Source organism: Equus quagga, chromosome 1 (assembly GCF_021613505.1).
Source record: "Equus quagga isolate Etosha38 chromosome 1, UCLA_HA_Equagga_1.0, whole genome shotgun sequence".
NCBI classification, from domain to species: domain Eukaryota; kingdom Metazoa; phylum Chordata; class Mammalia; order Perissodactyla; family Equidae; genus Equus; species Equus quagga.
Window position 1 is genome coordinate 53,089,535 of NC_060267.1, and position 14,794 is coordinate 53,104,328.

General features: G+C 46.7%; 1 protein-coding gene across 1 annotated transcript in view; it reads right to left on the minus strand.

Moving 5' to 3' along the window:
* Window positions 1-2,065: 2,065 nt before the first annotated feature.
* Window positions 2,066-14,794, minus strand: part of GALNT8 (polypeptide N-acetylgalactosaminyltransferase 8) — a 62,599-nt gene continuing 49,870 nt past the window's right edge. The window contains exon 11 of the mRNA XM_046681412.1: window positions 2,066-2,510. Within this exon, the coding sequence (XP_046537368.1) occupies window positions 2,442-2,510 (69 nt within the window). The 3' untranslated portion in view covers window positions 2,066-2,441. The remainder of the gene's footprint in view (window positions 2,511-14,794) is intronic.

Sequence of the window (14,794 nt, forward strand, 5' to 3'; positions counted from 1 at the left end):
TTATAGGCTCATTGGCCATTTGTATATCATCTTTTGAGAAAAGTCTATTCAGATCTTTTGACTATTTTCAAAAAATTCTTTGTATATTCTAGACACAAGCCCCTAATCAGATAAATGACTTGCAATATTTTCTCCCATTCTGTGTTTTGTGTTTTTTTCTTAAGGAAGATAAGCCCTGAGCTAACATCCATGCCCATCTTCCTCTACTTTATATGTGGGACGCCTGCCACAGCACGGCTTGCCAAGCGATGTGTAGGTCTGCACCGAGGTTCCAAACTGGTGAAACCTGGGCCACCGAAGCAGAATGTGTGAACTTAACCACTGCAGCACTGGGCCTGACCCCCACTTTGTGAGTTTTTTAAAAAAATGAATAGATTTTATTTTTTTTAGAGCAACATTAGGTTTACAGAAATATTGTGGGTTGTCTTTTTCACTTTCTTGATAATGTAACTTGAAGCACAAAAGTTTTTAATTTGATGAAGCCAAATTTCTGTTTTCTTTCGTTGCTTGTGCTTTTGGTATTATAACTAAAAATCTATTACCAAGGCTGAGGTCCTAAAGATTATGCCCAAGTTTTCTTCGAAGAGTTTTGTAGTTCTGGCTCTTACACACTTAGGTCTGGGATCCATTTTGAGTTAATTTTTGTATTTGATGTGAGGTTGGGGTCCACCTGTGGGTATCCGGTTGCCCCAGCAGGTACGTTTATTTTTAAGAAGGTACCTCTTCTCCTGCTTAGGCCATCAGCTCCGTGAGGACAGGATTCTTTCCTGTCTTGTCCTCTGACGTATCTATCCCCAGAACCTAAGGCACTGACTGGCACATAGTGGACACTCAGGAATCGTGGGATAAATGAATAATAACCAACTCAATAAATGTGATTTATTATCATTATTTTACACTTTTAGCCCCTATGGCTTTAGTCCATGGAGCTGGAAACCCCCTAGCACAAAACAGTCTCCCACAGAATCCTACCTTCGCTCTTGTTCTGGAGTTTGGTGGTTCCTGGTCATAACCCTGATCCTCCGACCAGCCTAAGGGTGATCTCAGCCCCTCCAAGGGCTGTCAGCTTTGTAGCGCTTCCTCACCCGCTCTCAGCACCCCCTTCCCCTTCCTCTGCTCTTTCTAGAACTTTCCACTGCCTAGTCACCTTAGCCTCCCACCTTGGGGGATCACCGTGTACTCAGTGCACCAGTTGCCCCCTTCAGTGACCCCTAACGTTTGCCTGGATTCTTGCCTTTCATGAGGTGCTCCTGAGTCAGCCCTCCGGATCCCCACGAAACCCCCAAGTGGCAGACCAAGCCCTCAGTGTTATCCCTACTTTAAACATGAGGATCTGAGTTCTGAAAAGCTTGCTGGAGCTGCCTGCAGGCCCCACAGCTTGTTAGCGGTGACACTGTGACTAGGACCCAGTTCTTCTCACTCAGATGGGGGCAACCCACATGAAAAAGGCCTGCAGATTTTTATTTGCATGCGGACAACTCTATCACGCTGTCTGGGATGCCTTCCCAAATTTCTATCATCTCCCTCATCAAACTAAACATTTTTTTACAATATCAGTTAACTTTTGACAAATGATTGCTATGCGTCAGACACTGGACTGTTTTACGTACATTGTTCTTTTACTCCTCGCTGCTCTCTGAGACTCAGAGAGATTAATGAACTTCCCCAAGTTCACCCAGCTAACAAATGGCAGAGTTGGAAGTCAAACCCAGGTTTTCAACAACCACACGTTGCAATCCGCTCCCAGTGGTGAAGACAGCTTGGTCCTTATCCCTCCCCTTTCTGAAGCCCAGACTCTGAGGGGCTCTGACCCTGGACTCCTGAGCGCTGGGTTCTCTGTGTTCACGGCTGAGCCCTTTGACCCACTCCTCCTCCTCTTCCTCCAGCTCCTGGCCAAGCCCTAACCTCCTCCTGTCCTCCCACTCCCCCTAAGGCCAGGACCCTTGTCATTTTCATGTTCTCACCCTGAAGCAAAAGCAGGCTGCAACCCTTCCACCCCGAGGCGGGGTAAGAGCTCAGAGTCCTGAGCTGCAACATTATTTCACTTTAACTTGTCCTGTCTTTTCTTTCAAATGACCCTTATTCATCACTCTCTGAGCCTGCCCCTCAGCCTGATGCATAAGGCTCAGCAGCTGTCTTCTAATGACCCATTCTTGGACTTCTTCAGAGAGGGACTTGTTTTTCAAGCCACCATTACAGCCCGACCCGGGCTCCCCCAGCCCTCAGGTCGCAGAGTTCAGTGCCGAGCCTACCGCAGCTCTCAACCACCGGTTGCTTGATGGAGACATATCTGCCCCCGGGACGGCTCTAAAGGCAGCACACATCAGTTAACAGTTTCTTCTTACTTCTTTTTCCAAGGTAGGACTTGAACTGGTGAAGGGGAGAACACGTAATCTTCTGCTTCTGTCTCAAAAGAACAAATGCTTCTTCCAGTAAAGTCGTCAGTCCTGAAATATGCAGGAAGGAGGTGGAATTTCTCCCACTCCTAATTCAGATCCCACCGTTGGCGGCTGGAGAAGGGGACAGGGAAGTCGAAGTGGATTGAAAAGGCATAACACCCTAGCGTCTGGGGTAAAGAAAGTCTTACTTGATTAGAAAACATTTACATTAGCGCTCCCTCTACTCTCTGTTCAAGTGACTTGCATACTCAGTTGCACAAGCCTTTGAATTCATCTGGACCTTTCTCTCAGGCAAAATTCCATGTAATTCTCCTTGAGATGAATGATGTTGCCTTATTTATTCCCCTTATTATCTTGTCTAGCTTAACCATCCCTCCCTCCTTATGGTTCCTGGTCCGCTCCCATCATAATCCTCAGGGAGGGAATTAGCATGTGGAAATTGGGGATGGGTGGGGAGGCTGACAATTAGTTAGAAAAGAAGCAGCAAAGGAAGAAGAGGAAGGTTGGGGATGCTGCTGGCAGAGCCAGGAAACAGCGCTCCCTGTCAGACAAGAGCTATTCCTGAGGGTGCCAAGGCTAACGGACTATTTTCTTTGGAAGTATGTTGTACTAATACTAATGGACTATTTCTTACTGAACATGGTTTCCTGATATACTCTAAAAGAACACATTAAGAAGGACTGATCTCACACGTCACAATTTACGTTTCCATCCTGAAGCATTTGTGGTTCTCTAAGGCACTCTTTGTAAGGCACAGAGACGCGCAGTCAACACTTAACATCTACTAGTACTGCTCTAAGCACTAGCACCTACTTACCTAATTCAATTCTAGAAGCAATTCATCCTTATAGCGGGAGAGTTGGCAAGACTGACTAGTTGTTGGGTAAGCCATTTCCTTCTCTCCTGGGCACACAGCTGGACTACATTTCCCAGCTTCCCTTGCGATTAACCGGGTGCAACCATGTGACTGGGTTCTGCCTAATGGAATGTGGGCAAAAGGCATGTGGGTCATTTCCTGGCCTGGCCCATAAAACTATGCAAACACAAACACTCTCTTCTTTCCCCATCTTTTAGCCAAATGGGGAGGACTCCAAGGACCCTGGAGTGGAGAGGGTTGAGAAAGCCACAAGACGGAGGGATCCTGAGTCCCTGAGTCACAGGTTGGAGGAGAGCTGTGCAGAAAAGCCACCTGACCAGGAACACCCCCACCGGACTATTGTATGAGTAACAGACACACTCTTATCATGTTAAACTACCAAAATTTTGGTTACAGCAGTTAGCCTACTCTGACTAGTACATTCCCCATTCTGTAGATTAGGGAATTGAGACTCAAAGAATTTATGTGACTTCACAAGGTCAGTTGGCTGTTAAATGGCAGAGCTGGGATTCACAGCCAGGTTTTCTGACTAAAACCAGTGCTTTTGTCACTATCCGAAGCTGCTTCATAATGGCTTCTGCCACTACCTTCAAAGAAGCAGCAAATCTGCTAAGACAAGCAATCATTTTACACAAATGCGTGTACAGCTCATTGATGCTGCCCTAATTCGGACCTCAGTGAAGATGGCGCTGGGGGAAAAGAGACTGAGAGCAGGGAGGTAGACAGGGGCAGGTCCTGGGCACAATACGGGAGGAGATGCTTTCAGGTCACCTTTGAGGACCTCAAAGGAGCCTTAGCCAACATGAGCAACAGAGTTAGCCTTGAGAGGTCAGCAACAAAGGTAGGATGGCTGCACTGTGCTCACATTAAGAAAAGGGGGACAGCGTGCGGCTCCTGGAAGGAAGGAAGCACTAAACATGCAAGGAAGAATCCTTGGAAACTCATTAGAAACAGCCAGCACATCAGCCCACTATCCTTCCTCTGCTGGAAATTCTTCAGTCGCTTCCCAGTGATGACGGTATAAAGTCCAGCTCCTTAACTGCACACAAGGTCCACCACGGTCTGCCCATTCTTACCTATCCAGCCTCAATTCTCTTCCTTAAGGATGGCACAGGAAGAGTGTGGGGAAAGCACCTTATGCTTCAACAGTTTAGACCACCCTGACTCCCAGAGCGCACTATGCTGCCCAGGAACTTACAAACGCGGTTCCTTCTGCATAGCCCCCATCCCCAGTCCTAGCCCCTTTAAAACTCACGCCAGGTGCCATCTCTTTCTCCAGCCTGGGATCGACGCCCCTCCTCTGGAGCCCCACAGTCTCCTTTGCACGCCTACGTTACAGTGCTCGTCAGATTGCATTGCAATTGTTCATTCTTGCTTCCTAACGCACTAGGTATTGTGAGCCTCTGATCTCCCAGCACCTAGCAGAGCACACGGAACACAGCAAGACCTCAGCAAATGCAAGGTGAGTGCACGGGTAGATGATTGAAGAGCAGAATCCTGAAGAAAAGTCACTAGGCAACGTAGTAGGCAGAATTACTCGCCGGAACCACCCGCCGGACACGCCAAAATCACCGGCCGGCTACGCCAGAACCACTCGTGTGTCCACAAGCCCCCCAGTGTGTCCACATCCTAATCCGTGTGGCCTGCAACTGTGAAATGTTACAGGCAAAATGGAATTAAGGCTGCTGATGAACCCACCTTGAGAGAGAGATGATCCTGGAGCATCCCATGGGCCCAATGCAGTTACAAGGATCTTTAAAAGATGCAAGGAGGAGGCAGAGCAGTCAGTGGCAGAGTGACGCCGCGTGAGAAAGACTCGACCAGCCGCTGCTAACTTCGAAGACGGAAGAGGGCCACAAGCCAAAGAATGAGGCAGCTTCTAGAAGCCAGATAAAGCAACAGAAACAGAAACAAACAAACATAAAAGAACAAATGTTCCCCCCAGAATTTCCAGAAAGGAACACAGCCCTGCCAACACCTTGATTTTAGCCCGATGAGACCCATTTCAGGCTTCCGGCCTCCAGAGCTGTAAGCTAACATATCTATTTGTTTTAGGCCACTTTTTGTGGTAATTTGTTACATATACTAGAGAAACCAAATACAGGCACTTTTAAACTGCATGCGAAGAAGTTCCTGAGGAGAAAACTGCTTTGCGTTCTTCCACGTTGACGGAACATCTGTGCACAAAGCGCTCTGCTAAGATACGGAGGGAGCCAGAGCTGCACTGGCACATCTTGGCCTTGGGCTCTATTCTTCCAGGGAATTTGGGGGTAGGGTGGGTTGGAGCAGGTGATGACCTGCCACTAGAAGACATCAGAAAGCTTTGAAAGAGGGGGGAGCTAAAAGGAGGGAGGAAATAGAACCGGAACTGGTCACTGAGCGGGTCTGTCCTTGCAAACGGGGACACAGGAAACCTACCTAAGGAGGCCCCTCGCCACACGGCAGCAGAAGGGGCCTTTGCAGCAGCTGTGCCGTGTGGCCTCTGGACCAGGCTGCCCTGGGAACCCAGAGCTCCGTAGGTATGGAAAAGAGCTGTCCTTGGTGACAACTCGATGTAAGAAAAGAAAATGAGACTTACAGAACGCTAAAGCCGGACGTCACTCTTATCCAGTTCCCTCATTTGACAGATGAAATGACCCGGGTTCAGAGAGCAAGAAACCACCCCACTGGAGAGCCTTCTTGACCTCTCGCCCAGCAGGTCGAACCCTCCTCCCGCAGCCTGGTTCAGGCCTCTGTGGCAGTCCTCATCACAGGCGTCACAGCGCGCATGTGGCTGCCTAATTTCATAGCACTATTTCGTGAAGGCAGGAGCTAACTCTCATATATTTTTTTCATTCCCCTTAACAGTGACTAATACAGCGTGATTGAAAAGTAAATTTTTGTCAAATGGATTAATGTAAGATCCTGACAGGGAATATCAGACTAGCAGAGACTTCCCAAATCAAGGTACCAGGGAAAAGAGAGAAATTAGTGGCAATTTTTCTTCAATAATATTTATTACTTTTATAGTCTAAAAGAAAGTTGTGTTTTAACAACAAAAGTAATTCAATTCCATGTTTTTTGCTTATTTCAAAGCCTATATTTTCCCGTTCTGCTATACTCTTAGAAACCCAGGTTGCAGTCCACATTCAGTCATTTTCCAGTTATGTGACCAGGAAATTGATCTCTGAGGGCCTTAGTTTCCTCATCTGGAAAGCATGGATAATATAACTTCCTTTGTTAGCTTGTTTGCGCAGGCCCCATTGCCCAGAGCACAGGAGATTCTCAAAAGACAACAATGGCAGTGAGCACCCCCTGGTCACGGTGCCTCCCTTTGATCTCAGCTCTGAAACACTGACCCACATCATTACAAAACAGCGCCAGCCCTTTGGGCTCCCTCCCCACACACCCTGGGAGAACAGAACTCTGTTCTCACATGCCTCCGCCCGCCTTCTTCCTTCTCAGAGGAGCACCTGAGCTGTGCTGGTAAGCTGAAGGAGTACTCCGCTCCACCCAAACCCTGGGCCTGGAAGAGCCTCACCAACCCCATTGTTCTACACAGCTGTGACAAAGGCTGTGCTCACTCTCTTCCATCTTTCGGAAGATGACATCTCTAAATCCATAAATAATGGACTAGGGGAAAAAAGCTGGATTTCTATATAAAATATTAAATTAAAAAATCAAGGTACAACTGTACAAAGTATGGTCCTAATTTTATAAGATGGATAAATATATTCAGACACACAGATTTAAAGAAAAATGACAAGAAGGAAATAAAGAGAAATCTTTATAACCTCAAAGTGGTAAAATTATGCATGCTTTTAATTAATTTATTTATTTGCTTATTTTTGCCTTTATATGATTGGGAAGTTTTTACAATGAAAAATAAAACGTAAGTAGCATTTATTCGTTTCTCTATGCATTTCTTAGGGAGAAGACGGTATGGAAGCCGTCTCTGTTGGCCGCCATGTTCCTTTGGGCCCAGCACTGCCTCTCCCCCAGGGCTCACCCTCATCTCTTCCTCACCCTTTCATTCCATCCAGGCAAGCTGGTTTTTGGCTGTCTGCTCCCAGTTCCACGTCTCTGTTCACTTGTAGCCACATCCTTGGGACAGCCTCAGGCCTCTTGAGCAGGAAGAGTCCACTTCTCCTCACTCACCGCCTCCAATCCCACCTTTGTCAGGAAGCCTTCAAGCCTGAAGCATGAACCCAGAAACTTCTCCACACCCCTGCCCAGCCCTGTTAGCCCCGTCCTGCTTGCCAGGGGCCCAGCTGCGCTTTCTGCATCATTCAACTTGATTCGACCAAGCATCAGACAAGTAGAAGTGAAAGTTAGGACCGAAGGTGGGGAGGGCGGGAAAATGGTTGAAAACCAGAGGAGCAGGACTAAGTCTGCATCACCTCGGTGTGTGTAGATCACACATCTGGCAGCTACAAAGTCTCATAAGGCAACAGTGAAGAGAGCTTCAAATGGTCCTTTCCCTCTTTTCTCTAACCCCTGTCATAGAAAGCAAGAGAATGTGTATCAGAAAGAGACGAAACAGGTTTCCTTTCTGCGAGGACATATACTCTCCAAAGAAAAACCCTGCATCACGAGGTCCCCTCCGGACCAGAGAGAGAAAACAGCCGGTCTCAAGGTGAGCAGAGCCGTGTCCCCAGCGCCACCTGCAGGAGCTCATTGACCTTGGCCTCTCCATTCTCTGACTCATGGATTTAATTAAACTCTCTCTCTCTGGCTATGTGTATTTTAATGTACTGTTTTTTTAAATTCCAGCTGTGGTTTTAGAATTGACTTGCATCCCCAGTCCAGAGGCCCATTTATAATCACAAACATCAGGAGTATGGTGACAGAGTTGAAGGTATTACTTATGAAAATAACATTATGAGAATCCCTGACTCACTATAAACTTTTCTTTTTCAAAACTTGGGGTATTTGTCTCTCTTCTTGTTGCTATTTCAAGGAAAAGCTCTGCCAAGTGGAGTTTTTCCATATTTGACCTGAAGCGGGACAGGGGGGGAGGGGGTCGCGGTTAGAAATTGATCCTTGTTATAACATTGGTGCCAACAGTTGGCCTGGAATAAGTGTTCACAGCTAGATTTTCAAATTCCAGTAACAGGGAGCCCATAATGAAAAGACTCCTACAAATCTCTCTCTCGGAGGCCTCTGGCCAAGAAGAGCCAGAAACTTTGATCTTTTCTGGACCCAAAAGCATCTAGGGATGGAATAGAGACAGACAAGAGAGCTGACAAAGAGCTCAGCTGGGTGCACTTATTCAAATCACGTCTGAGATGCAGTCTCTCCACTACTGGATTTGCCAGCCGCTCCAGCCCAGGGCCAGGGCAAGCTGGCTTTCAGAACAGTTGCCTGTTTATTCTACCATATTGAGTTCAGGGAGTGACCAGCCAACTGGTCTATTTGCCTAAAGAGGCCCAACCCAACCACAGCTACCCTCCCGCAGGCATCTTGGCTGCTCTCCTAAGAACCTCCCTTCCTTGCCTTTTGGATGGAACTGGTCCTAGACTGCTTTTATTTTTCCAAACCCCTCTGTGTATAAACAGAATATTTGGAAAAGCTCAAGATGGCCAGGGGTCTGCCACGTTGACCATTGATTCTCACTAGGAGAGCAGAGTTGGGTACCATCAGTGGAACTGCTTCTGCCCAGGCTCTGGACCCAGCCCAGAACAGCTGACAGCTGAATCCTCTCTCTCTCTCTCTCTCTCTCTCTCTATCTCAACCTGGCTACAAACAGTTTACACCAGTGGGAGTGAAGTAGAAAAGATGCCTTCACTTTTTAAGGATGTTTCTTATCAGAGTCTTAAGAAATCTTCCCTGCTCCCAAAGAGTTCAAGGAAGAAAATGGAGTCTCATAGGTGGGGACCTTACTCCCTTTATAGAGCTCTTCTCAGGATCCTTAGGCCTACGGTAGGACCCCAAAGAAGAACCCTCCTTAGAAAACAGCCTGTCCATGATGACAAGTCCATTAGGCAGTGTTCATCAGTAAAGACCTCCTATTGCTCACTGCTGACTGAACAGAAAGAAGTGCAAGAGGAGCTTATCTCATTGATCAATAGCAGCCAGTGCCGGCTCCACTGGAGCTGAGTTAATCCCGGAGGCACAGGTCCTAACATCTGAGGATAGAGAAAAGGAAGCCTCAGGCACAGTGAGAAAGCCAGAGCTCTTCCTCAGGGAGGGGAATGAAAGCAGTGGCAGCCACAGACAGAGGCCTCTTCTCCGGGCTTTTTCACAGCCATCCCTGCCTTACCCATCAACATTTTCACACTGAGCATCTACCACAATTGACAGAGTTTCCAGAGGGCTACCCGGCACCATGGGGCCCTCCTGCAGCAGCTGTTAGAGGCCAGAATCATCCCCTGTGCACGCTGCCCCTTCTGTCACCCGGCAGGAGCTGCTGTCCTATGGACTCAGTCCTAGGGCACGTGGGTCCCACTGCTGACACTGCTGGGCACCGCAGCCACACCCATCCTGCAGTGTCCTCCATCACCCAAACTGGCCTTGCAGCCACCAGCCCTGTTGCCGCCAAGCCAGTGCTTTTCTGCCCCTCGGTCCACCTCCCCTGTACCCTAATCCATGCTGGGCAACTTGGGAGCAAAGTATTCCAGCCCAGGGGGGCAAAGCAAAGACTGGCAGGTCACCAGCCCCCAGAGCAGCAGCCATGCCCAGCACCCAGCGTTGGGCTCCAACTGGGGAGGAGAAACCCACGTGAGAGTGGTAGGACCCAAGGCTGAGAATGCAGAGCACCTCTGCGCAAAGCTTCTGTACCGCAGAAGCTGCAACTCCCTGCACCCTGTGGTGATCTGGGAGGGAAGATTCCAGCAGGCAGGGAGGGGACCGCACCACAGGGCTGGAGTAGGGACTTTGGAAAGAAAGAGGTTCAACGGATTATGGTGCTAGAGGTTTGAGCTACTCTTGATTCCTTTCATTCCCATTGTTATTGCACCCACAGTCCTAGCTTTTCCTCCATGGATCAGAGGAAAGTGGGGAAGTACCTGTTCTCCACCCCTACTTCAGTAAACCCATCAGCAGCAGAACTCTCTGGCCCTGGAGAGAAGCTCCTGAAGATTAAAAAGTCCCTGGGAACTAATTGTTGAAGATTGTCACAATCGTGAGAACCCCTGTGTCCCACCCCGTAGGGTCCCACCAGACACTGTCTGGGCTGCTGTCCACCCAGCCACAGCTCTCACAGCCAACGTGGCACGTGCACACACAGACACAAGAAGAAAAGACTGCCTGGGAACTCATTTTGTTAAAGGCTATTTTTCGTTTTTAAATGATACTTGGAAAATTTGTGATGACATGGATGGAGCTGGGGAACATCTTGTGGTTGGTACGTCCAGTCGATTCCCACTCCCAGCGATCCTGTGCACAGCACAGCAGAACCCTGCCTGGTCTTTTCGCATCATCCTCTCACCTTCTGGTGCTGTATCAGAAAATGCTCCACTGCTGTTCATAGGGTTTTCATGGCCAACGTTTTCAGAAGTGGGTGGCCAGGTCCTTCTTCCCACTAGAGAACATTATGCTAAGTGAAATAAGCCAGACAGAAAAGCAAATACTGTGTGATCTCACTTATATGTGGAATCTAAAAATAGTGAAACTCACAGAAGCAGAGAGTAGAACAGTGTTTGCCAGGAGTCAGGGGAGGGAGAAATGGGGAGGTGATGGTCAAAGGGTACAAGTTTTAGTTATGAAGATGAGTAAGTTCTTGAACAATACAGCATAGTGCCTTTAGGTAACAATGCTATATTGTATAGTTAAAAGCTGGCTCAGAGGTAAACCTACAAGAAGTTTGCTTACTACAAAAATTAATAATAATAAAGGGAGCAAGAGAGAACTTAGAGGGTAATGCCTGTCCCTACAACTTTGATGGTTGTAATGGTTTCACAAAAATAAGCTTATCCCCAGACTCATCAAGTTGTGCATGTTAATAATGTGCAGCTTTTCACATGTCAATTATACCTCAATAAAGTGATTTTAAAAAAAAACTTCCAAAAAAATAGAAAAAGAACAAAATTTTAAAAAAGAAAACCTGGAAGAAATCTGTCTGATTGATCGTTTAATGGAAACCCGGAGCAATACACCGAGGGAGACCACCAGGAGGTTTCAACAATGTTAGGACATATTCCCAATGGTTTCCCCACAGATATTGTCTTTGGGATTCAGGAACAAAAACCAAAAGCCACTGCAGTGTGTTCCTTTTTTTTCTTTTTCTCTTTCTTTTAAACTTTTTTTTTTTTTTACCTTGAAACCCTAAGATGAGACAGTCCAAACTGACGTACAAGATGGAGCTGGAAGATCAGCCCCCCAGGCCTGAGGGCACTCAAACTGTTCCTGGGGAAGAGCAAAGAACAGGTATGACTGGCACTGCTGCTAACGATGCGACCAGACTCAAGCCGGAAGGACGCCTGGCGGCTGGAGTGCACAAGGATGAAAGGAAAGTCGGGTGCTGTACCACACACACCACGGGAACGGGGACTGTGAGAAGCACGAGCCAAGGTAAACTGGAAATTGTAAGGCAAGACAGGGGACGTTTCAACATTGCAGTGCTTGGCGTTAGTGAACTAAAATGGACGGAAATGGGACACTGTCAGACAATGACAAACTTTGGAAATGACAAACTCAGAAGAAACAGAGTGGCTCTATTGCTGAGGCATGATGTAGCTCAGGCTACACTATATGATATTATACAATATATAATAATTCAGTCAGGGGCTATGATGCAAGGTCTGACCAAACAGTATCAATCAGGCTTCTGGGAAAACCTATTAACATAACCATCATCCAAGTCTATGCTCCAACTACAGATGCTGGAGAAGATGAAACTGAAAGTTTTTATGCAAGTATCCAGGAAGAAATTGATCATACATCCAAACAAGACATGTTGATAATTGTAAGTGACTGGAACACAAAAGTAGGAAATAAAGCAGAATCAAACGTCATTGGAAAATTTGGACGAGGGGTCAGAAATGAAGCAGGAGACCAGCTCATGGATTTCTGCAAGGCCAACAATCTGTCCATTGCAAATTCATGCTTCAAACAGAAGACTGTCTACATAGATTTCACCAGATACCAATATAGACCATAACTGGAAGCAGGAGCTGGAGAAGCTATATTCTCTCTGCCAAAACAAGACCGGGAGCAGATTACGGTACTGACTACGAACTGTTCATTTCAAACATCAGTGTAAAGCTGAAGGAGAGCACAAGAACTGTAGTGCCAAAATCTCACGTAAACAACACTCCTGATGAATTTAAAGTTCACATGAAAACAGATTGGCACTGTGAGACTTCATTAACCGAGAACCAAAAGAACTACGGACTGAAACCAGAAATGTCATTAAGGAAGAACATGAAAAGGCAACCCCCGGAGTAAAAAGAAAAGAAAAATTGAGATCGATGACAGAAGGAACACTAAAAATTCTTAGGAGAGGCAAGAAGCAAAAGTAAAAGGTGACAAAGGCAGGGTTAGAATCCTGAACACAGTTTTTCAGCACCTGTTACATGGAGATAAAGAAAACCACTATAATGGCCGACGCAAAGGGATGGAAGAAAACAAGAGGAAGAACGAGAGGTCTCTTTCAGAAGATTCAAGAAGTCAAAGGCGAATGCTGAACGGCCAAGAGGGAAGCAGACTACCTGATCAGGAGAAAACAGGGGAAGGTGGAAACCCTGTCCTGAAGGTCTATACAGAAGGCACGATGGATGACAGATGCCTTTGAATAAGACTCCTCTGAGGAAGAACCCGTAATTCTAGAAAGTGAAGGGAAAGCTGCCCTGAAAGCACTGGGAAGAAATAAGTCACCAGGGTAGATGGGATGTTGATAGAATTATGTCAAGTCACAGAGACTGAATCTGTCACAGTGCTAACAAGAATATGCCAAGAAATACAGAAAACAAAACAATGGCCAACAGACTGGAAACGCTCAGTATACATCCTGATCCCCAGGAAAGGAGATGCGAAGGAGTGCAGCAGCCATGGGGCCATCGCTCTGACTTCCTGTGCAAGAAAAGTGATGCTCGAGGTGCTGCAAAGGCTTTGACCTCAGATGGAGCAAGAAGTGCCTTTTGTCCAAGCTGGATTTCAACAAGGGAGAGGCACACGACGCCTAACTGTGGTTACTCCTTGGCTGCTGGAGCGCTCCCAAGGGTTTCAGAAGGTTAGTCCATGCTTCACAGACGACAGGAAAGCCCTTGACTGTGTGGATAATGAAAAGCTCTGGGCTGCTCTGAAAGGAAGGGGCGTGCCTCAGCACTTGACTGTCCTGATGCCTAACCTGTACTATGGACAAGAAGCCACTGTCAGGACAGGCTATGGAGAGACAGATGGATTCCTAGAGGCAAAGGTGTCAGAGAAGGGTGCATTTTATTCCCCCATCTGTTTAATCTCTACGCAGAACATAGCATACGAAAAACGGGGCTAGACTCAGATGAAGGAGCGGAAATTGGAAATTGGCAAAAGACATAATCAACAATCTAAAATATGCAATGACATCATCTTACTGGCAGCAAGTAGCAATGACTTGAAATGACTTCTGATGAAAGTGAAAGAAGAGAGAGCCAAAGCAGGCCTGCATTTGAACATCAAGAAGATGAAGATCACGACCACAGAACTACGCAGCTTAACGTAGACAAGGAAGACACGGAAACTGTTAAAGACTTTGTTCGCCTTGGTTCAGTCATGAATTTAAATGGAGACTGCAGCCAAAAAATCAAGAGAAGATTGACACTCGAAAGGGCCGCAATAAAGAATTAGGAAAGATCATCGAGTGTAAGGAAGGGTCATTAGAGACCAAAGCCAAGGTTGTCCACACCTCGTATTCCCAATCACTGTGTACGGGTGTGAAAGCTGGACAGTGAAGAAGGCTGAGAGGAAAACAGTGTATCCATTTGAAATGTGGTGCTGGAGGAGAGCTCTGCAGATGCCCTGGACTGCCAGGAAGACGAACGACTGGGTCCCAGAGCAAATTACGCCTCAACTGCCACTGGAGGCAAAAATGATAACACTGAAGCTGTCTACTTTGGACACAACATGAGACGGCAGGATTCTCTGGAAAAGACAATAATGCTGGGCAAAGTAGAGGCAGCAGGAAAAGAGGAAGAGCAAATGTGAGATGGACTGACTCCACAGAGGAAGCCACGGGCATGAGTCCCCAGGAGCTGAGCAGGGCTGCTGACGACAGGGCACTGTGGACATCACTCGTTCATAAGCTCGCCAGAAGTCAGAGCTAACTTGACGGCATGTAATGACAACAACAATACTTAGAAAAACTCTAGTCTATAGCAAATATTCAAACACTAGAAAATGCCAGCAAACGTTACTGTCTAGTATTCAAATAACGTAATATTTGGCTCTCCTGTTAAGAGGTTAATTAGATTAACAGCACTAGTCAGAATCATATGTTGAAATTGTCAATTTAAGGACTTACTTTGCTCCCAAAACTTGTTACTTTTTGGAACACCATTCATAAGATTTGTATAAAGTACACTAGACATAAAAACTTAATATGTATTTTTTATTTGCAACA